This window comes from Strongylocentrotus purpuratus, unplaced genomic scaffold (genome assembly GCF_000002235.5).
Source record: "Strongylocentrotus purpuratus isolate Spur 01 unplaced genomic scaffold, Spur_5.0 spur5_scaffold_6, whole genome shotgun sequence".
Taxonomy (NCBI): domain Eukaryota; kingdom Metazoa; phylum Echinodermata; class Echinoidea; order Camarodonta; family Strongylocentrotidae; genus Strongylocentrotus; species Strongylocentrotus purpuratus.
Window position 1 is genome coordinate 1,969,898 of NW_022145612.1, and position 23,280 is coordinate 1,993,177.

Here is a 23,280-nt window from a genome sequence, read left to right on the forward strand (position 1 = left end):
CGGTTTTTCTTCAATTTAAGAATCTTTACAGAAATATGCAAATCGTTTGATGATGTAAATATGATAATGACACTATTTATTATTTATTTTAGGAGAATTTATATGTATATATTTCTTTTTGAACAATTTTAGCCCCAAAACTTGTTTTGGGTTATTCTTCATAAATCAAATAGATCGTGACAAAGACTATGTTCTTGAGCTGCGAGTATCGCGATGTATCGATATCATGTCTGTCATGGCTTTGTGAAACGGTTTATCCGCTTCATGACATCTCCGTAGGTCGCCGACAAAGATATGACTGTCATGGAGTTGGTTTCGAGAAACGGCCCCCAGAGGAATCTACGAATTCCAGACAACTCGCCACAAAGACAACCCGCCCCAAGACAACCCGCCACAATACCCTGGACATCTCGCCACAATACCCTGGACAACTCGCCACAGGCGAGTTGTCCAGGGCCAGGGTGGGGTGCCTTTTCGGACAATTGCCACACTTTTTCCCCCTCATGATTTCTAGATCTAAAATCCCTCATCTTAGATGAAATTGTCATTTTTCATGATTTTCGTGCTTTTATAAACACAGTCATTACAAAGAATAGATCTAGATCTACAGTGATCTAGTCTAGGGTCTAAGTCTAGACCCTAAAGCTGATTTCCCTTGCAACAATATATTTTTGACAAACCGAAGGCGTACGATCGCCAGATCATTGGGATAACTTGGTATTTAACGTTAGATCTAGACTGCCTAGAGGTCTATAGCAGCTGCATTTTTCTGTCTCAGAAATTGTTTAATGGTAGGATACTGGAACTTGGAAGCACTGGTGTACTGATGGGGGGGGGGGGGGGGTTATTTAACCCGCGAAATAAAATTGAAATGTGATTTATTTCTAGATTTTCTGTGTTAGTTTCGTCAGGCGGCATTCTTCATTGGGGGGGGGGGGGGGACACTGTGCCCCCACTTTTTCAGGTTCCCCTAAAGTGCCCCCTTTATCCTTTGTACATGTCCTTTTTCCCTTCTGATAATTTTTAATGGTAGGAATTCATGGAAGGGTACTGGAAGCACTGGCGTCCTGATGGGGGAGGGGGCAGTTGACCCGCGAAATAAAATTGAAATATGGTTTATTTCTAGATTTTCTAGGTTAGTTTTGCACAGTCCAAAATAGATTCTTGTTGCGGGTCTTGTTGCAAGTGCAAGAAAAATCATCTTTATTCTTTAGAACAGCTCTCAAAATACTCACAATTTCCATGTTTCCTGTCATGACTGTGTTTATAAAAGAATAATGAATACATAAAATGACAATTTCATCTAAGATCATGAAGATGAGGGATTTTAGATCTAGAAATCATGTGGGGGAAAAAGTGTGGCGAGTTGTCCGAAAAGGCACCCCACCCTGGACAACTCGCCACAGGCGAGTTGTCCAGGGTATTGTGGCGAGATGTCCAGGGTATTGTGGCGGTTTGTCTTGGGGCGGGTTGTCTTTGTGGTGAGTTGTCTGGACCCGGAATCTACGCAAGAATAATCCTCTAAAATCTCGAGAAAATGAAATTGCCTGTTACAAAGTAGGACTAGGATGGTCTAATATATTATTTGGTATTCTAATATGTATAATGGGATCTTGATCATGTTGCATGAAGCTGGGATGGGTAATCTGCATGCTACGACAAACCATACTGTAGTCAGAAGTAATGCTCTAGTTTCGAGATCCATATCAATTTCAAGATATATTCTATTTCCAAATGTGTAAAAAACATAGATTAAAACATGTGTTTTAACGTTTAGAAGCTAGGCTCAAGTTTTGTCATTTCAATATCTTGTTGAAGCCTTAACAATTGGACAATGGACACAAACTTTCATAGACTAGATCTAGCATCGTTTTTTTACTAAGAAAAAAAAATTGAATGAAAGCATTTGGGGGTAGGGCCTAACCATCTGAAAAACAAAACTGATTCACCGGGAACGAAAGGAAATTATCACAATTGTATTTTACAAGTAATTCTATGGTATACAATTGATAATCTACATAATTTTTGAAGTATTTTGCATCTCATGTCCCTAGCTGCTACTATTTTAATATTTTTATTTCCTAATTCATTTACCAAAGCTATGTCTTGGCTCTTCTTCTTGCTGATAGTATCCATTTCACAAGATGTCTAGCTAGTATTGTTGTAAGCTCTCCTTGAAACAATATATAAAAGATCAGAAACATATTTGTTGTTGGCGGATAAAGTTATGACTTTCTCAACAAATGATAATTGCGTTCTGTTGAGGTAGATGCCAACTCATTCATTAACAAAAACTAGCAATCGGAAGTTTATACAATGTTATAAAGTTGAAGGATATCTGGAAGCAATGAAGGTGTTGAAGTTTTCTTTTTTTCTTCAAAATTGGGTATGAATTTATTATTCTTATGATAGAAATATGAATTATAAATAGCATCTTCGAGACTCTGTGTTACTAATTTATTCATACTTGTGAATTTCATCTACCATTTCTGAACTGGCAGTTGCAGGTTCCAATCACATGTCTTCTTGTAAGAATTTGCATTTTTATATGTGTTGAGATAGTTAGATAATAAAGGTGGCAAGTGCTGATGTATTTCCATTTTCACAGAGAGAAATTTATTGAAAATTTGAAAGTCTTTACAAATTGCCTCTAAGTTCTAACTGATGCGTATCTTACTATGTATGACTATGATGACATTTATCTCTTAAATTCTCTTTACAGAATTGCTGCACAATGAATGTAGAACATGAGGTCCAACTTCTTGTGGAGGAGATGAAGCGTCTAGGGGAACCAAGTATGTATATATCATACTGAACTTTTGTTAAATATTAAGACAAGAACTAATATCCTGCAACAAGAAGACAGATTATGATTGAGCCTTGGAAATTCAATAAGAAGCAAAGAGCTCTAGAAGAATAGAAACACAAACAAAATGGTTTAATTTCAGTTTTACTAAAGCAAAGCCAGAGCCCCTTGAACCAAGAAGAAAAGAAAAAGATAAGAAAAAGAAGAAGAAAAAAAAACAGTGAGCGAGTAAGAGAGAGAGATGCTTGCATTGAATTAGTCTTCTTCTTCTTTCTTCTTACATCTTAAGCCGTCCACACCATCACTGGGATGTATGATGGCCTCTGTTTCACTATGGCTTGCCACACCTTCCTGTCTTCTGTTAGCCTAGTGGCTTTAGTCAGGGAGTCAACTTGTCTGTTTTTGCAGTCTGTCTTGATGCAGTCTGTCCATCTCTTAGCTCGTCTTCCCCTTGGGCGTTTGCCATGTACATTTCCGTTGAGAAGGATGTGGGGGTATCTTTTTGAATTCATGGATTCTTATGGTTAGGTCCAAAGTATTGAATTAGTAATGAGAACATATCAAAGAGCATGACCTGCTTTTTCTTTCTCAAGTTCAGGTACTAAGGTATTTGTTCAAAGTTTTTGAGAAACATGCATATTTGAACTACTGGGTAATAACTGACAGGTATGGATGGTATTTATTGTTTACATATAGTGTATATTTATTATCACATGCTCTTTTAGCATTAGTCTATTGTATAATTGCATGTATCATTTGAAATTACATATATTCCCATCTGTCCAGGGAGCTTGGGTTGTTCCAAAATACATGCATGCATTTGCACTGAGTCAGATGTTTCTTTCAGAACCCATTTCAAAATAAATGATGCATTCATCTGTGTAATTTCTTCTCTAGATGCCGATGGAAAGGTGGCTGTCAAGTTTGGAGTTCTTTTTGCTGATGATAGATGTGCAAATCTGTTTGAGGCTCTCGTTGGAACCCTAAGAGCAGCTAAGAGAAAGAAGATCGTCACCTATGAAGGAGAGCTTCTATTACAAGGCGTGCATGATAATGTTGATATAGTTTTACTCTAATTATATTGATAAAGGAGTGTCATAAGTTTATTCAATATAGTTTGCATATTCTGAGGAAATGTATCATGCTGTCTTGGTGTGCTAGTTCTTTTAGTGTCTCATTTTTAACAATAATGATAAATCATCATTCCAGTCAATTTATACCGCTCAATTACTCTCGAGAATAGTTTCTATGAAGGCAAAACATATATGATACCCATTAAAAGCCACAAATTGTTTCAGTTTCATGTTTAATTTTTCCCACATTAATAGTCAGACTTCCTTATCGCAGTGAGTATTAAAGGCCTCTAACTAAAGACATTAATTAGTTTCAGTCTTTGGTTTTACTGATTGAACATTGTTACCATGTACTTATTTATCAAAACTCCTATTGTTAGGCTAAGTCTAATATTTTTTTATAATTTCATGTTAAAGCGATACCAAATAATGATATTAATAGTCACATTTAAATCCAGCACTTAATAGTACATGTATGTTTCTAAGAGCTTTACATTGTAATTATTGTTGCAAATGCAAACTTGTTGTAGAACCAGTTTTTTAGTGCATGTTTAGAAATTCTTGAATATTATGATCTGCAGAGTTCCCTCTGTAAGATGAAGTGACTATTATGAAAAATAGTACTAAATATTGATTTGTGTAGATATGAGACTCTGGTAATCTCTATGTAAATCATTATATGTAGATGATATTGAATGATTCAATCACTTGCTTTTATAGATACCAACTCTAGAACATATATTGTTTAAAGATTGTGAACCTTGAATGATTAAGTAAGATAATCCAAGTATTAATTTCATACATTGAATCTTCTCATATTGACTCAGGTCATACATTACATAGAAGTATAACTCATGTTTTTTTTTTTTTTGGTCATCTTCATACTATGAAGTCTGTGACGGTTTTTAAACACCCTTACTGATGTTTTTGGAATGTATGTGTCATACATAAACATGCCATTGCCATATAGGGTGCACATGTATGCATTTTCTAGACTTCAATTCTAAATTTTATAGAAAGCATTGTGTGTATAAATCTTTTGTTTGGGTTATACAAAATTGTATTAACAACAGATGTGAATATTTTTATTTTTTCATTTTTGTGTTATAGGTTATTCTTTGGTGTTATTCATTGAAATTTTCTGCATCATTTTATGGCAATGTCTTGAAATAAGAGCCTCCCAAAATGCTGTGACCACATTCCTCTGATTTTATATTTAGCAAGATATTTGTATCAATTTACTGAACACCTGTTAAACATCTTTTGAAAACAAATCAATATCGTTTCTTGCCAGAAAAGTCTTGTTCAGACACACCACAGCAAACTTTCCAAAAATTGTCTCAATAAAAATAACAATACCAGCACTGTGACAAAATAAATCAAAGTGTTGTGCATGTCATAAATCTATCATGTACAGATTAGAGAGTACTCAATTTTCAGGACACAACAGTAATGGTCACTAATGGACATGCAAAATAGTTTAAATTTTGCCTCTGCAATTTTAAAGCGGTTTACTGTGGCATGTCTTTACAAAAGTGAAGTTGTATTCCTTTGGTATTCCTGTCAAATCTATACATATTGGATTTTAAGTAAGGTGCTGTTAGAAGTATCATTTTGTCTCAGGGTGATAGAATATATCATCAACACTGTAACACTCTAATTTATGGACTTTACTTTGAAATGAATTTACATTTGAGAATTGTTAAAAATATATTTCAATTTCAATTATATGTAGTCTGCTTTTGTAGTATTTCCAGCTTTACATTATTTAACAAGTGTGTGACAGAGGTTCTTGTAAAAGATATATCAATACTAAACGCAGATTCATGTATGCGTTCATAGAATATAGGCAGGGATTTATGAAAGGAAAAATAGCAATACATTTTCACTGTTTATTTCAAGTGTGAATAAAAATGACCTGTCATGGAAAACTGAAGATTTCATTTTTTTGTATTGTTAAGTTAAATGAGTCATTTAGTTCAATTTAATCAATAAAATTATTACCTTTCACAAATGTTTTCCCTTTATCTACATACAATGTATCTAGGTGTGTGTGTGTGTTTCTTATTCTTCTCTCTTTATCTCTCCCTCTCTCTCTCTCTATCCCTCCCTCCCTCCCTCCCTCTTTTTCCTCTCTTGGTCTGCCCGACTAAATTGTAAAACACAACTTACTCAGTACAAAGACAACATGTTGTGGGTTTTGAGAGCTTGAATTCCTTACTGTAAGTTTTATTGCTCGTTTGTCACCTATTGCATTTTTTAATTCCAATTTCATTGGGCAGACATCATGCAAGTCCTGTTTGATTCTAAGATCATTTAATTCCCATTATTACCAGAGTATCATTTTACATAGAGTTGATGTGCTTCAGGCTCTCAGCAGGCATTACACACATCGACAACACCAAAGGCAGAGCAACTTGATTTCTTCATAATTTATTATAATTATTCCACACTTGCATGATAAGAGTACGTCAAAACAATCAATATGGCTTGTTCAGATATGCCACAGGAACTCACCGTGGTTGAATGTGTGAACGATTGCCACCTGCGCAACAAACATCATACATATATTTACTGAGATGTGAAGCATATAACGGTTGCATCATTAACAAAAATGGCCATGGTTTACCACAGGCCCACAGCATATCTAAACAGCTTTACTAATAAGGCTTCAAAGGAAAGGAAAACATTAATATGTACACAGGGATAAAGATTTTAATCTCAAATTTAACACTTCCTGGTGAAGTCTGACTTCCTTACTATTGCAATAAGTTTTGTCTGTTGTGCATATTTTACACTCTGCTTTGTGCGATAGAAATAGTTCATGAACGATATTTACAAATTCTTGTTGCCCTATAATAACATTCAGGGTTATGATCAATCTTTTAAAACAAGCAAACTCTGACTTGTTTTCTAGCCAAGTCCACACAATACTGATCGTGAATTTATAAACAGAAGTTCTTTTGATAACATATCAATGTTTTAAAATTCCCTCCCCATCCATCCTAACTTAAATAATCAAACAGTGATAGCTTAATGCCATTTTGACATAAAGAAATATATATACAATCAATGAAACCCCTGATTTATAATCATAACACATTTATGAGTGTCACAAGATTAATTCCCCTAAATCACTTCCAGTGAATTCTCCCTCTCCCTCCTGTCAATCTTAATGACATTTATTCTGAAGAAGAAATATGAATATGTTTTAGAATAAATGGCAAACATAAAGAAGAATCAGAGTACATGTAATACTATTTTGCTGACAATATGAATAGTTCTCATTAAACAAGGTGAAATCTGCATGAAGTTCAATTGAAATCTGCACTAACAATTATGCATCAGTATGTATGCCTGTAAAATTATGAAAACGAACATCCACAACAAATTGAAAAAAATAGAAGGAAACATTTTATTTGTCAGTGGGTCTACACTATAGTGTAGCATACCTACAAGCCATCATTCAATGTGCAATTTACTACAGCACAGATACCTCCTAAGGGCTGGCTCAGAAACCGTAATTTCACGTACCAAGAGCCATCCCACAAAACGGCTCATTCATACATATGATTTCTTGATCGTTTACAGTCACATCACCATAATTGACAAGATTCACATGTATTAAAAGTTATAGGCGCCACTTCCCCTAGTCCAAAACCTGTGGGACAAACAAACTTCGGAGACGGGGAAGTTCCCTCAAATCAGGAGTTAATTACTAAATACACTGTATACTGCTATGTCAGACAAATCTTGGCAATGGTTGAAACTTGTACCCACTATCATACAGGTATACAAAATTGTCATTACATTTGAGAATGGGTCTAATGGTTGTACATAATCATTAGACATGGATTCTTATGGTTAGGTCCAATAAATGTCTCTATAAAACCATTTCATGCTCAAACAAAAATGAAAATACAGAAATATGTAAAAACAATCCTTGATTAATGAGGAATTAAAACCTTCCCAATAACAATAAAAAGTACAGGGAAGTAGTGTAGGACTCACATTTCGTTGTTTTAGTAACTATGGATGTGACCTCTTGAACCATTCCTCTGGTTTGAAAGATATTATCATTCATTCATAGTACATACAATACACTTACATAACATGATAGATTTCAGAATTGTTAATTTACTCCTGACAAGAACTGTTTCGGGTAAGCAATATCATTTGCTGTGATTTATCAGGGTCAACTAAAAGAGTTGCTATTATTTTTAAAGTCACATTGGCAGAAAACTCCAGGAGACTTGCTTGCTGAAATTTAAATTTCTTAGTCAAAGGTAATACAAAGTTTTGGGAAATTTTGAAAATTGGGTGGATAGTGAATCTTTACAATTTTGATATATTTGGATGCCCCTGTGGATGTATTATAAGCACTAAAAAAAATTAATCCCGAAAACACTTCTGTTTTTGAGAAAAATTTAATATCAAAATTTACCGGTGCTCCTGGTAAATTATGATAAATTTCAAATAGCGCCTATGGCCGTATAATGTTAGCTGCGACCATGAAAATCTCAGAATATGTAGTTTGGATATATAATATCCAAATGGGAATAGCTAATCGGTCCATTTTAGTCAAGAAACATTGTTTCATAGCTAAATTAATATCTTGACCTTGAGAGGGAGCTATACAACATAAATAGTTTATAATTTATAATTTCATAACTTTAGACTCGATTTCAACTGCGACAAATGCTTCCAATATGTTAATTTGAACCAAATTCAAGACCCCATACCAAAACTTTGTAATACCTTTAAGTAGAAAAGAGAAAATTTGTTTATTGCAAAGTTTCCAATGTGAATACACAGCTTCGAAATTATGAGAAGTACTGTTACATCTCGTGACTGGCACTACAATCACTCAATACATTTTGAGCATGCAAATTGGATACAGAATAGGTGGGAAAAGATGCTTCACCTGAAGTTGCATCATTACCAGATTTTACAAGAACATGTATTTAGATGCAACTGAGATCAGATTTACGTAGTTAAGACTGATATTAAATTGTTGGAGCTTTAATACAACGTTTTAGGATAGAGACACCAGTATCATCCTCTAAAGTGGGACTCTGATTTTATAGAATACATGATTACTCAAAAAAGGTTACAGAATGTCCCTTTATAATTATTTCTGATTAATTAAATAGATGTCACAAAGGTATGAACATCAGATCTGCATTTTCTCAAAAATGAGTTTTAAATGCAATTCTTCATAAATACAAGTTAAGTACTATGTATAATACTTTAGACTCGCCATACCCTTGCAACATTCTCAAAATATCCTCCAGGTTAAGTCACAGCTCATGAGATTATACTTAACAATATGCTCTTTTATATTTATAGAGAGGACTTGATTTTAATCTAATTATCTAATTTACAATCATGGAAATATGACAGAAAGCATAAATTAATCAAACAATTACTAGACAATGTATGAAAACGTATACAAGAATGTCAATACACCTTTATCAAACAGGGATAATTGTAAAAAAGTGCCACTAGATGAATTGCACTAAACATGTTTCACAACCACCCAGAGAGAGCTCAGGGATACAAACATGAAACTTACGAGCTGTGACTTAGTGAAATTAACCTGGAGGAAACTACGAAGATCAGCTGACCCTAAGCTCCATAGCCCATTCAGGAGGCCTGCTATTATAGGCAACACCAGTACAACTGTTTACTGTGGAAGTATTGGATGGTGAGATGGTCGGCTCTACTGGCTTGCTTGCTCCTAAAGAGAAGACATTGGAGAAATGGATCAAGTTTTTTAAATTGTTTTCAATTTGCTCACTGTATCAGAAACCTTTTTCAAAAATATTGAATCACAAGTTCCTCATGCTAGGTTTACATTATGTTCTGTTTGGCCGAAAGGTAGTAGGATTTTGGCCATTTTTTCTCTGTATTCATCTTTTGTTTTGCCAATTTTTTTTATTACGTACTATCATGTTTTGTTGCGTTCATCGCATTTTACCACAGCCTACTAGGTTTCTTGTCCACACCGTGACTCATGGAACAACAAGTTATTTTCAACACTGTTGATTATCTTGAGAATCCTACCTGCATCTTCATCTCCAGCAAGCTCTGATGTATGTTCTATGAATGGTAATGATACATCATCACTGAAGGGAGACTCCAATAGCTTTAACACTCTGTGTACCTGGAATCAAGAGGAAATGTTTGTCGTTTATTATGAATTTCATTTCTAAATCTAGCATTTCATTGAAATAATTTCATGCTTTTAGTATGACATTTACTGTGATTAACATAATACACGGTTGAGAGTACAGCCTTTAAGATTCAGGTTTAGTATCACATCATATATCACAATAATGTAGCTTATATTAATCGCCTGCATTAACAACTTTATTTGAACACAAGATACAATCAATGATACTGGTAACAAAACTGGTAAAGTGCAATTACAATCAATCAAACCATTCACTGGACAATATAAGTTTTTTTTTGGAAGAGATAATGAGATACAGCGTCTAGTGCGTGAGATTGCACAGGACTTCAAGACAGGATCATCATGAACAGCTTCGTCAACGACATCTTCGAGCGAATTGCCGGCGAATCTTCCCGCCTCGCTCAGTACAACAAAGTACAACAAAGGTGGCTTCTATTGGTAAATCAATAATGATAAATCAAAAATCGATTTTAGCAACTGTCCACCAAAAAGGTATATCATGAAGGAGGAAGGAGGAAGACGTGTCTTAACCATTTCAGGGCCAAAGGAAGTTTTAATAGCCTATATTTCAATATTGTATCTGTTAGTAATTTTCTTTTTGGGGGAAATCATACTTTTTCATCCACAGGGATTTTATTGCTTCTCAAATCAGCATGAAATATGTAATTGAACATCAATTGGTAATATTCTGAAGCAAATTTTGGGCCAATCTTTCTCACTGAAGTTCAAAACGAGTAAATGAATAATATAATTCATCATCATTAAGTGATGGCTACAGTGAAGGTGGAGTTCACTCTGCAATGCCACAATGTTCTCTTTCCATCAGAACATTAGGGATACCTTCTATTTCAAGATTAGGATTAGATTCAATGAGGTCCAGGAAGTTGTGGGTGTAGCAGCCTAAGAACACTATTTCGCGGCACTAATGTCCTTTGGCAAGACATTGTCCTACATTTGCCACACTCCACCCAGGTGAAGTAAATGGGTAGCGGTAGGAAGGAATTCCTTGAATGCTGTGAGCACCGAAATTGGTAGCCTAGCAGAGCCGGGGTAATATTGGAGCGCTTTGACCACCTTGCAGGGTGGATATGTGCGGTACATAAATATCCAATATTATTATTATTATTATTATTCCTACAATAGACCTACCTCTGAGAAGTCTCCATTCTCAGCTTCCTTGATAGCGTTCTCTGCTATGTAGTTACGTAAGATGAACTTAGGGTTGGTAGCATTCATGACTTCAACTCTCCTTTGATTGAGTTCCTCCAGACTTGTTTCTGTGTCCTCTGTCTCCTTCATAAGCCTGGTCTTATATTCCTCTAACCACTTAGACCAGATGACTGAATCATCACTTCTCTTCTGCTCTGCTGTCATGCTCTATGAGAAATGAATGTGAATGAGGAGAATCTACAGTGATCTGACATATGCTGTGGATACATTTGCTCCAAACTTCAATATGTCAGAAATGATAGGGTAAGAGATAGGAGTGTGATCGAGATTAAGGTTAGGTTTAGGCATTATAATAGGAAGCTAGGAACTTCAGTCTCATCTCCTCCTATCTCTAACCCTAACCCAACACTCTTGCTTATACTCATGCTTTCTACACATTACTACCCTTTACTACTTACAATAAGTTCTTTGGCCTTTTCTAACTTGGCCATCTCTTTCATGAGGGTTGCACTGTCACCAAATAGTTGCTCCAGTAAGGATGGATTGCTCTGCGTAATCATCATCAGCATCTGCAGTTGACTGAAACATACAAAAAAACAAGATAATATGATGATGAAAGCTGATTACACACTGACTGTGATATGCTGTGTCAGAAGCTAACTCCTTGACTTTTTATGCTATTAATTGAACTGTAGTGCAATACTACAAAAGAAAAATCCCCTCTAACTAGCTCTCATCATTCTGTACCGTGTAACCGCTTTAAATATAAAGACCAGTTATGGTCATGCGATTGCATTGTGAAAGAAACGTTGTGGAATCGATCAGAAAAGGTTGATCATCTAGCATATAAGTATTGGTGTGTCGGCAAGGTTCTGGAGTCATCAAAATGATAAGAAATTTCGCCCAGTCTTGGTAAAGTTACAAGCACTGTACACAGAAAAATGTATATGGGACTACGCGACACGTGCGCGACACGTGCGTTATATCTATCAGGTCCAAATAGATATAATATTTTACCAAATATATCAATTAGTAGGCGGTTTCTCTGCAAAATTTGTATCATTACCTATTAGTCAAACCATATTCTTTCACATGATTGGTAATAAAAGCCTTTTTGAGAGAGGGCGTTTCCAAAACTGGTCTTTACCTTTAATATATGCAGTGTGTTTGCATTCTTAGATGATGTCTATGAGAACAAGAAGGGTGCTGTCTTTAAGTTATATATTGAGTTAACACAGTTCTGGCTTTGAGCAGACAATGTATTGTGTCCTCACATAATAATTATGACATATTTATACAATGATAGGAAAATGACATGAGGTCACATCGCTACACATACACATCTTTTCTACATATCTGCAACCATGACCAAGGTTTTATAATCAGATTCACAAAATCTTTAAACTGGCCAAAATGACAATCTGTCAGTAAAGACCACATTTATTTTTTTACCCCATTGTGTTTCAAATTGAAACCTGTAGATAATGAACTGATAAAGTCTACACTTTGTCTCATTTGAGCTTTCTTTGTACAGGTCTACTCTCCAAAGTTTACCTAATTATTAATTAAATTTACTACCTATATATAACTTTCAATTATTCATTACCTAGGATTAATACGAGGTGAATTAGCTTTCCTGAGTTCTTCCACACTACAGCATTGTGAGAGCAGGTACTCCTGTAACTTGCTACACTCTTCTTCAAAGCCTGGTGAGCCAGGCAGAGGGAGTGTACTCAGTGAACGGAAGACATTGGTGAAATCTGCTCTGGTTGCCTGCATGGCCTTGTGTAATGAGTCTATGAGGGCCCTGGAATAAATGAATATCATTCATTAAATAACTTTCATCTTCTGCAGAACTGATTAAATGTGTGCAAATAAATACAGTCATCATCTTTGTTTAGGTTTGAAGGTGGTATGGCAACAGTTGGAGATGTTTCCAATTGGTAGTGTGTGAGTGTAATTGCATATTTACAGATGCATCAATCAGATCTGATGCCAGTGCATTCATATCTCTGTGACATTGTACAAGCTGCCCAGAGTGCTGACCATTATACCAACTCAAATCTGCTATGGTACTTACACCCTAAACTTTACACATTACACAATGTCATAGTCAATGAAGTTTGTGCCAAAGCTATATAACTTTATACAGACAGATAGTTTTTTTTTTCTCCAGTTCCTGTATATACTTCTCTTTAACACCACAGGTATACATTTTTGTTATCAACTTTGTAAAGGGTACATACATGACATTCAACATATACATTACACTATACACTTTGCAACATGGATCTCCTGCAAATTGTTAGTGATGATTGTATTTGCAGTGTAACACTTTAGCAAATTGCAACCTTCATGTTGTGCTCCAATCATTTTGCTGCATAAACTATCCTGAATCTTTAAAGCCCAGTAATACCCCGTAAATAATTACAGCCACCCCACTTGCAAAATCCATTTGAGTTTCTGGCTTTAGAATATCTCGAAGTGTGACTATATCTACCTGTCTTCTGGAAGATTGTTCTGAAGCAAACCTAGCTTCTTCCTCATCTTTGTAATGTAATGCTCTTCAAACGTCTCATCAAAGAGCTCTAACTCTGCTTTGGACTGCTCTTCTGGGAGGCACATTGATAGGGCTTCCGCAAACTTGCCCAAGTTCCATCGACACATCTCAGCCTGACGGGTAAACGTGTAGCGCCCCCTATCATCTGAAAAATAAAATGAGACATTCATCTTATTGCTTAAAGCAGGTATGAATGACATGTTGCCTAAAATAGATTTTTAAATTATTAAAAAAAAAAATTATAGTTCATTCACGTTCTTTTTAACATTTTATACTAAAGATTAATTTCCGACAATTCTATCATTTTTCACAGATTATGATGCATCAGTAGCATGTATTAGAGTTAGCATTCTGGGTAGCATTAGGTTTATAATTATGGTCAGGGATAGAGTTAGGTTTAGGGTCAGGGATAGAGTTAGGTTTATGGTCAGGGATAGAGTTAGGTTTAGGGTCAGGGATAGAGTTAGGTTTATGGTCAGGGATAGAGTTAGATTTAGGGTCAGGGATAGAGTTAGGTTTAGGGTCAGGGATAGAGTTAGGTTTAGGGTCAGGGATAGAGTTAGGTTTAGGGTCAGGGATAGAGAGTTAGGTTTAGGGTCAGGGATAGAGTTAGGTTTAGGGTCAGGGATAGAGTTAGGTTTATGGTCAGGGATAGAGTTAGGTTTATGGTCAGGGATAGAGTTGGGTTTAGGGTCAGGGATAGAGTTAGGTTTATGGTGAGGGATAGAGTTAGGTTTAGGGTCAGGGATAGAGTTAGGTTTATGGTCAGGGATAGAGTTAGGTTTAGGGTCAGTGATAGAGTTGGGTTTAGGGTCAGTGTAAGACCCTAGAGTAAAGATTAGCAGCAGCAGGCAGCAGCCAGACCTAAGACCCAAAAGATTACTCACCAGTTGTATTGCATATGTGATCAGGATCATAGCCATCTAAGAAACCATAAGGACCATAGTCAATAGTGATACCCAAGATACTCATGTTGTCTGTATTCAGCACCCTGAGAGGAAAAAAATAAATAGAACAGTAAGAAGTGCGGAAAAGTAGAAGAACAGAACAGCACGAAGATAATGAATGACAAGAAAATTAATGAAATAATGGGTGAAATGGAAACAAAATTAGGAGAGGGTAAAGAAGGTAAAGGATCAACAACAATATATATATATATATTATTACAATCATTATAATACACTCAATTTACAATATTAGATATCATTAAAGATTATGTCTATGTAATGACTTGCCTAACTTTGTATTTAATGTTACAGAAGGAAAAGCGTTAGCTGAATTGTTTTAAAGGTTTACAGCAGTCATTGAAGCAAACGTGTTTCTTTTCTCTTTTTTATAAATTCATGATGTAGTATTTTTCAAATTCCTGCGATTGACTATCAGTCATTAATGGCAACTGAGGCAGCTATCACTGAAAAGAAAATCAAGAAAAATAAACAATTCTCACCCGTGACAAAATCCAACACATTGCCATTCAGCGACCATCTTAGCTGTTGATTTGACCACCTCTCGATAGAAAGCTAGATTCCTCTGGACCAGGTCCTCACAATGATCCTCATAGATCTAATGAAAGATAGACACATATTTTCAGAGTAAGTTATTCGAATGTACATGGTTTAATGACTCTTGGGTGATAGATTGAATGTGATTTTGCCTTGTGGAAGGTTAGGAAGTCTTAGAAAGGATTTATATACTCTTAACTCTTAAGCTGCCACCCATACAATACACCCAGTGCCACAGTGCTAATCCCTATTGTGCCCGCTACTAATCTCCTGTGTGCCAAGTTAATTTAGGGTTGGTTCAAGTGCGTGTAGTTTAAATTGTTACTATGTTTGATCCACTATAACATCTCATCTGTATATTGTATAAAAAAGAATTGTACGTTAAAGTTGTAGGAAATTTAACCCTCTTTCTGTTGATACCAATATCATTTCATGAATCTGTAATTTTGGTAAAGTAAATAAGCACTATCAGTGAGTTGTCAAACCAATCCGTTGTCTCATTTCCCGCACACAATCTGAGGGGCCATGATCAAAACTGACAAATTTGATGATAAAATATCGCAATTTTCTCAGGAAAATCCAATGTAACGGTATATGTGAAGCACACAAAATCAAAACAACAATAAACCCCCTCCACAAATACAGTAAGCATTCATGCGTGCACGCAATGCGCATCGCACAATAGGCATAAACAATTAGCTTGTGTACTTATGCACGAAAATGTGTCCGTGGCACGCGAGCGGATGAGAGTTTATGTGTGCATGGCATGTCAACAGAAACCCGGTTATGTGTGCGTGGCACGCCAGCGCATGCACAGAACAGTGTTCTTGGCACGATAAGAGTTAAAAGGTATTTCTGAACTATTAAATGAAGATATGGAAACTTATTAATTTCTATATTATTCAGGTGTGTCCTATTAAACAGAACTTTGATTATCCAGTACATTAAACCATTTTCAATTTCTAAACATACTTTATAAAGACTACCCTAATCATCTCAAAATCGCTGTAGTGTCTATTTGATTTCGCAAAATGTGATCCAAATTGTCATTCTTGTGTGTCAATAGAATATAGTGATATATCTATGGACTTTTAACCTGGAAACTCTTCACACCACTTCTCAATGAAAAAAAACCCTCATGGGTACAAAGTTAGAAAATTTAGGTTGAAAGGTTTCATACGTACAACAATAACAGTAACGTCATTTGATTTAAATTTTCTTCATGTTGAGTGTGAATTTCTACTATACTTTGATAAAAAAGATAATAATAAGGGGATTTGCCTTTGGATAGAATGACTGAATGGAATAATCAAGCATCTTTTCCAAGATATCCTTTCGTCCCACACTAGGACCCTTCCTGCCGGTCGTCCCATCAGCAGGCTTGAAGATTTCAAAGGAACCAAACCTGATAGAAAAATAGACAAGAAAGAACAAGAAAAAATAGGTTATTAAAATGAAGCAGGCTGTCAACCAATTTATTTTGTGTCAAAAGAGTATGAATGGTTCTGTCAGTAAATATTATTTGAGAGCTCAAGATTACATATTTACTGATAAATTGTAATAACGTAACTTGTCAAAGCAATTTTTTCATTTCTTGAATGTAAATTATGAAATTCAATGTTGCTTGTAAAACATTATTATGACATAATATGTAAAAAGTCCACAAACCTTAGAAATGTTGGTGCAATGCGGAGTACAATGGTTACCCTCTCCTGGATAGGGTTACCGCTATAGAAAATATCCCGCACGACCTTAGTGTCAGAGGTCACACAGCTCCCAGCTAATGAAGCAAAATGAAGAAGAAAAAATGAATATTATAGTATATGCGATTATAAGAGGTTTGATTCCATACCAACAGAATGAATGGCTTATCTGTGTGTGTGTGGGGGGGGGGGGAGGGGGTGGGGAGGGGAGTATAGCTTGACTGTATAAAATCAACCTTAAAAAAAAAATTCACCTGGCATTCTATAGGTAAATGATTAAGGAGTACTATGAAGGAAATAAATGAACACATAAAAACACAGAACCAAGATCTGAGTGGATCTGTGCATGCCTTGCAAGCCGTTTAACTGTTTACTGCGAATATATTTAAACTGCAATATCAATTTTTAGAAGTAAGAATCAAAGCTTATATCTTGAATGCAATAGCAAAAAAGTGTTTGTGTGATTAGTACACTCAAAGTAAGTAGCTGCAATATGACAGAGGGCGAAGATTAATTTCAATTTGTTCAAAGCAAGCTGGCAATAGCAGCTCCATGAAACACTTACAGCTACATCTTCAGGAATCATATCAGATTTTCAATCTAAATTTTTGTTGATTATTATTTTTCCCTCACTGATGTATCCAAACTTCCAAAGCATAAGAAATGTACATATACAGGCAATATTCAAATGTTGATAACATTTTCTTTTCTGAACAGGGGAACACGGGGTGGGGTTGGGGGGGGGGGGGAGGGGTGATTGTGAAACCAAAGTTGTCACATCATGTTTATCTATTCAAGTTTTTATATCCAGGCGGTCTTTGTACAAATTTGTATGAAACCCGAAATAGTTTTATTTAGTGTATGGAGTTAGGGGGAAAAGCAATCATTATTTGTATTCATTATTTTGCCAGTAGCCTGGCAAAACAACTGGATGGTTGCTATACAAGACTCTTGAGAGCAGCACTAAATGTCAACTGGAGTGACCATATGACCAATATTGAACTGTATAGGGACATTACACCGATCTCAGCCAGACTGAGAGACCGTCGCCTCCGTTTCAGTGGGAACTGCTGGAGGAGCAAGGGTGAAATCATTTCACAAATGCTCTTCTGGGAGCCCTCAAGGGGCAAACGCACCAGAGGGCACCCAGCAATGACTTACATTGACCAGTTAGAAAAAGACACCTGTCTACCAAGACAAGAGCTCCCAAAGATCATGGAGAATAGAACTGAATGGAAAAAGCTTTTCATATCAGTGCGAGTATGCTCGACCTAGTAGTAGTATTATTTATTTCTTTAATGTATAATGATTAATACATAATACTGTTACAAATGCAAAGGAAGTCTAATATACTACTTTAGTAACCTCCCCCCTCAAAATGCCCTATTACCAGGCATGTTATGTTTACCTCTTGTTGTTGGTACACCCAGATGATGCATGGCTTCACTACAGAGGAACTCTCGGATGGTTGACCTCAGGACCTTCCTACCATCAGCAGTCCGAGAGTACGGGGTCAGACCGGAACCTTTGAACTGGATCTCCCATCTCTCACCAGCTTGGTTTACAACCTCTCCTAAAGATCTGTTGTAAAGCAATAAAAAAGGGGAGAGGCTGTATGTTATGGAGAATTGTTTGGTAATCAAAAGTCTGTTTATTGACTATATGATATAAGTGGAAGGATTGTCATAAGAAGTCCCTCTATCATGTAGTCTATCTACTTTATGTTGCTTTGAGACTTTATTTTGATTGTTTTGAATCCGAATCAAATCAATGACCGTAAGTTGCTTCTCAAAACCTTTCCATACAATGATACATGCATACAATGTATACCGGTATGTACATTTATTATCTGATGTTCTCTCATGGCCTGGTTTTTCATAATACAGGCAGGACCACTGTAATCAATAAATGAAATGTTACTAAAAGTGTACATGTAGTGTACAATGAATTATTAAGCTTCACTGTTCCTTATTGGCATCATGATTGTTTCCCAGTCCACCTGCACACCCCAGTATAGTACGACAATACTCGGTAAAGAGGAATGTACTCAAATGGAAGAAGAAGAAGAAGTCATAATCCATTAAATACTTCTAAAGTAGGATTCAAATAGAATACAAACTAACATGGCAGCACCATCTCCTAGCTGGCCAGCAAAGTTCCCAAACTGATGACCACAGTAGCAGTGTGCTGCAGGATCACTTCCTGGTAGGGGCTTGCTTCCTGAGAAATATGCAGGGAAGTCCTCCCTCTTCAGCTCCTCTTCTGACAAGTCCAGTAGCTTCATTGCAGGAACAGAGTATGCTACTGTCTTGGGGTTGGCCACAGGGGTTGGTTTCACACGAGAAAAGCAGGCTCCAGGCACCTGACGAGCATAATTCTCAGTTTCTGGATCAATCGGCAAAGTCCTCAACACACGGTTGTCAAAGTTCAGTTTGTCGATTCGAGCCATCTTGTGAGGAGACTTGCTGAAGCTGCGGCTATCTGAAAATCGATGATGACCCCGCTGAACAGCGAGGAGGGATCTACTTGCTATGTTACCTATTATGACGTTTCAGGATCTAAAAATTGATGCGAATACAAGAGAAAAAAATCAAAATGATGTAAAAAGTACCACATAATGGAAAACAAATTGGGCTGTGCCTCAAGGTTGGATCTAGATAATTACCACTCACCAAATTTGTTCTAGACTTAATCGCTATTATTGTAAAGTAAGTATCGAATTGGTAACACGAACTTGCAACAGCAGCTATTTTTGGGATGTCAGCATATATAAATCAGGCGTGGATCCAGGATTTTCCAATAGGGGGGGGGGGGGCCGGAAATTTGAAAATCGTGCAGACCGTTTTTTCAAGGTCATATTAAAAGCACTATAGGCCCTACCGGTAAATATTTTGACATTTTCATCTGGGGGGGGGGGGGGGGTATAGCCTCTCGCCCGAAAAAGTAATTATCTGGTTTCACAATTCGGCTAGTGAGCGAAGCGAGTGATCAACAATTTGGGCATAATATGTATTTTGTAAAAGTGTTATTTATCACCAAAATAAATGAGAAAAGATATCAAAAACTCATATTCGGGCAGCCTGCTGTCCTCCCCCCCCCCCCATTACGAGCGAAGCGCGGAAGCTTTGACCTTTAATTAATTATTAGAGAGAGAAGACGATTTGTTGTACCATTCTCGACTCGTATTCCTTGCCAAAATCAGTTGCGCGGAAGCTTTGACCTTTTATTGTTTAATGAAATTATTAGAGAAAGAAGATGATTTGTTGTTCCATTCTCGACTCTTAATCCATCTCTAAGTTCAATTTTCCCCCTTCCGCGCAAAGCGCAGAAGCTTAATGTTTCATTGAATTCTTAGAGAAAGAAGACTATTCGTTGTACCATTCTTGACTCTTAATCATTGCCTATATTCAGTTTCCTCCCGCCCGCGTGAAGCACAGAAGCTTTGCCCTTTCATTAATAATTAGAGAAAGAAGATTTGTTGTACCATTCTTGACTGAATTTTGAATTCAGCCCCCCCCCCCTCCCGCACGAAGCACGGAAGCTTTGGCCTTTCATAGTTTAATGAAATTATTAGAGAAAGAAGATGATTTGTTGTTCCATTCTCAACTCTTAATCCTTGTCAGTTTCCCCCTCCTGCGCTTTGCCCGGAAGCTTAACGTTTCATTAATTATTAGAGAAAGAAGATGATTTGTTGTACTGTCATCGACTCTTTATCCTTGTCTGACTTGAGTTTCCCCACCCCCCCCCCCCCCGCCGCGCAAAGCGCGTAAGCTTTGACTTTACATTAAATTATTAGAGAAAGAAGACGATTCGTTGTGCCGTTCTCGACTCTTAATCCTTGTCTGAATTGACTTCCCACTCCCCCCCCCCCACCTCCTGCGCGAAGCGCGGAAGCTTTGACGTTTCATTAAATTATAAGGTAAAGGAGACAATTTTTTGTACCATTCTCGACTCTTAATCCTTGTCAGAAATCAGTTTTCCCCTGCCCGCGCGTAGCGCGTAAGCTTTGACGGTTCATTAAATTATTAGAGGAAGAAGACAAATCGTTTTACCATTCTCGTCTATTAAAGAGAAGGTTGAGTTCTGGGAAGAGGGGAAAAATAATTTGTGAGCATTACTCATTCTATTTATGCAAGTGTGGAAGAACATCAGTAAAGACATGTTCCCTGAAAAGCATGGCTCTTCAAATGCCTTCATATTCTAAATATGCATGTAACATCGTAAAAATCGGGGGCCGGCTTTTTACGCCACGTGTTCGTGTAGTCCCATATACATCTTTCTGTGCAAGTGTTTGTAACTTTACCAAGATTTGGCCACATTTCTTATCATTTTGATGATTCCAGAACCTTGCAATACTCACAAATTCTTGTATGCTAGATGATCAACCTTTTCTGGTCGGTTCCACACCGTTTCTTTCACAATGCAATCGCATGTCCAGAACTCAACTTCATCTTTAGTCCTTGTTTGAATTCAGTTTCCCCCCTCCCGAGCGATGCGCGGAAGCTTTGCGATTCATTAAATTATTAGAGAAAGAAGACGATTCGTTGTACCGTTCTCGACTTGTCAGAATTTTCAAAAATGTTTCTTTGTCTGCTCCTTTTTTGTCCTATGTCCTCTTACTGCCCCTACCGCCCCTGACTACGCGCCTGTTTTAAAGGGAAAATGAAACAATCATGATTGTGATAGCACACAATTAGGTTAGTAGAAAATTAATGAAAGGGAAAAAAGATCTATTACACCAACCATGGATAAATCACGGCCGGGAGCGTCATAGTTTTGTGTTTTCTGGCGAGGGCCGGGGCGTAGCAACCAAGCGAGATTTTGCAATGTTGAATGCTGAAATTACGCATTCTAGAAAATCCCCAAGCCCAATATGCAGGTTCTTCCTAGCTATATTTCTAAATTTCCTGGTGAACATGTCCCCCTATCGGCCCCAGGATTGCCGCCCTTGTCCATGATTACTACCAAAATGAGTTCAAATACAAGCACAAGCGAGTTGGTATGAGCTGAATCCAAATTAAGGCAAAAAAAGAGTTGTGAAGCGGCCCTACCGTTAATTTAAAATTTGACTGTTGAGTATATAACTTCTATTTAAAAGACATCCAAAATATTGTGCCCTTTTCAAATTTCTCACTAAGGAGTGATGACCCCAGGGGCTGTTCTTAACGCTTAACTTTGAATCCGCGGCTCGAGGTTTTATTTGAAACCCAAATTTCCAGATTAGTTTTCCCTTACTCGTCGTTACTGTCACTTAGCGCCATTTCCTTGTCTTTCCCCCTTTCTCACCCAACTTTTCTTTTCCCACCCTCCCCCCCTCCCCACCCACCCACCCACCCACTCAGTGTTATCTAGGGTATGCACATGTATGTTCCCTCTCTTTGAAAGCACCCCTCTATCTCCGGTGTGTAAAGTCATTAAGGGCCGGATTTTTGTGTATTACGGGCCGGATTTTGTTGCGTGAAAAGTAACTCTTTATCGGAAATTTTGGGAACACAAATTCGGTCCCTCCGACCCCAGAGTGGGAGGGAGGGGGGGGGGGGGGGGGGGGGTTTCTTCCTTATCTTTTCTCTTCTCTTTTCTTTTTTCCTTTCTCTTTTCCTTTTTTTCTCCTCTTCTCCTTTCTTTTTTTCTCTTCTTTTCTTCCTCTTTTTTTTCTTCCTGTTTTTTGCGCCACCAATAGGGGGGGCCGCGGCCGTTTCGGCCCCCCCTGGATCCGCCACTGTAAATCGCATGTTATTGTTACTATTAGTGTTCTGGTGTTAGCTCATTATCATCAGAAACAAACAGAAGGTAAGCAAATCGCTATCGGTCCATTATCAAAATGCTTTGAAATTTGTACGAGTAGAAAGATGAGTCGACGTCCATGCATTTTAGGTTTTGTTTACAATTACATCACTCTTCACTATCTGGCCGTCAAGATCAACGTGGTTCTTGAGGCCCGAGGGCGAGGCGCGAGGCCGAGCTGATCTGAGGCAGTTTGTTCATCGTTCATATCTCTTTTGCCTTAGCTAAATTAAGTATATCCAAGTGTTCTTACCCTCTTTATCAATACATATCTACCATTGATGTTGAATATTTGGGCCCAGGCCTGGATCAAAGCAGTCTCAGCTCACTTTACGTCGTCACACAAACAAAGGTCGGACTCGAGCTATCATGCTTTCATAATTATTTTTCCAGGCTTACGTTGTAGTCTTTACACAGGCTACAGATTAATTATTTAAAAATATATATATGTTAGTTTGATCAAATCAACGATTAATAAGTCATTCA

General features: G+C 37.0%; 1 protein-coding gene across 1 annotated transcript; it reads right to left on the reverse strand.

The window, feature by feature from the left end:
* Window positions 1-8,441: 8,441 nt before the first annotated feature.
* On the reverse strand, window positions 8,442-23,195 carry LOC578344 (protein adenylyltransferase SelO, mitochondrial). Its single transcript, XM_031000211.1, has 13 exons — window positions 23,048-23,195; window positions 19,134-19,568; window positions 18,419-18,591; window positions 16,976-17,087; window positions 16,589-16,712; window positions 15,253-15,368; window positions 14,693-14,796; window positions 13,746-13,950; window positions 12,852-13,052; window positions 11,704-11,824; window positions 11,225-11,452; window positions 9,946-10,045; window positions 8,442-9,619 (listed from the first exon to the last, which is right to left on the reverse strand). Exons 2-13 carry the CDS (start codon window positions 19,457-19,459, stop codon window positions 9,498-9,500), a joined length of 1,932 nt encoding a protein of 643 aa, XP_030856071.1. The 5' UTR covers window positions 19,460-19,568; window positions 23,048-23,195; the 3' UTR covers window positions 8,442-9,497.
* Window positions 23,196-23,280: the final 85 nt, after the last annotated feature.

Excerpts from the sequence above, each read along its gene's own strand:
- LOC578344 (XM_031000211.1), bottom strand. The coding sequence starts at position 19,459 with ATGGCTCGAATCGACAAACTGAACTTTGACAACCGTGTGTTGAGGACT. Across the intron at positions 14,797-15,252 it reads TGTGTTGGATTTTGTCACGG|GGTGCTGAATACAGACAACA; the intron begins GTGAGAATTGTT and ends TTTTCCTCTCAG. Across the intron at positions 10,046-11,224 it reads AGAATGGAGACTTCTCAGAG|GTACACAGAGTGTTAAAGCT; the intron begins GTAGGTCTATTG and ends TCTTGATTCCAG.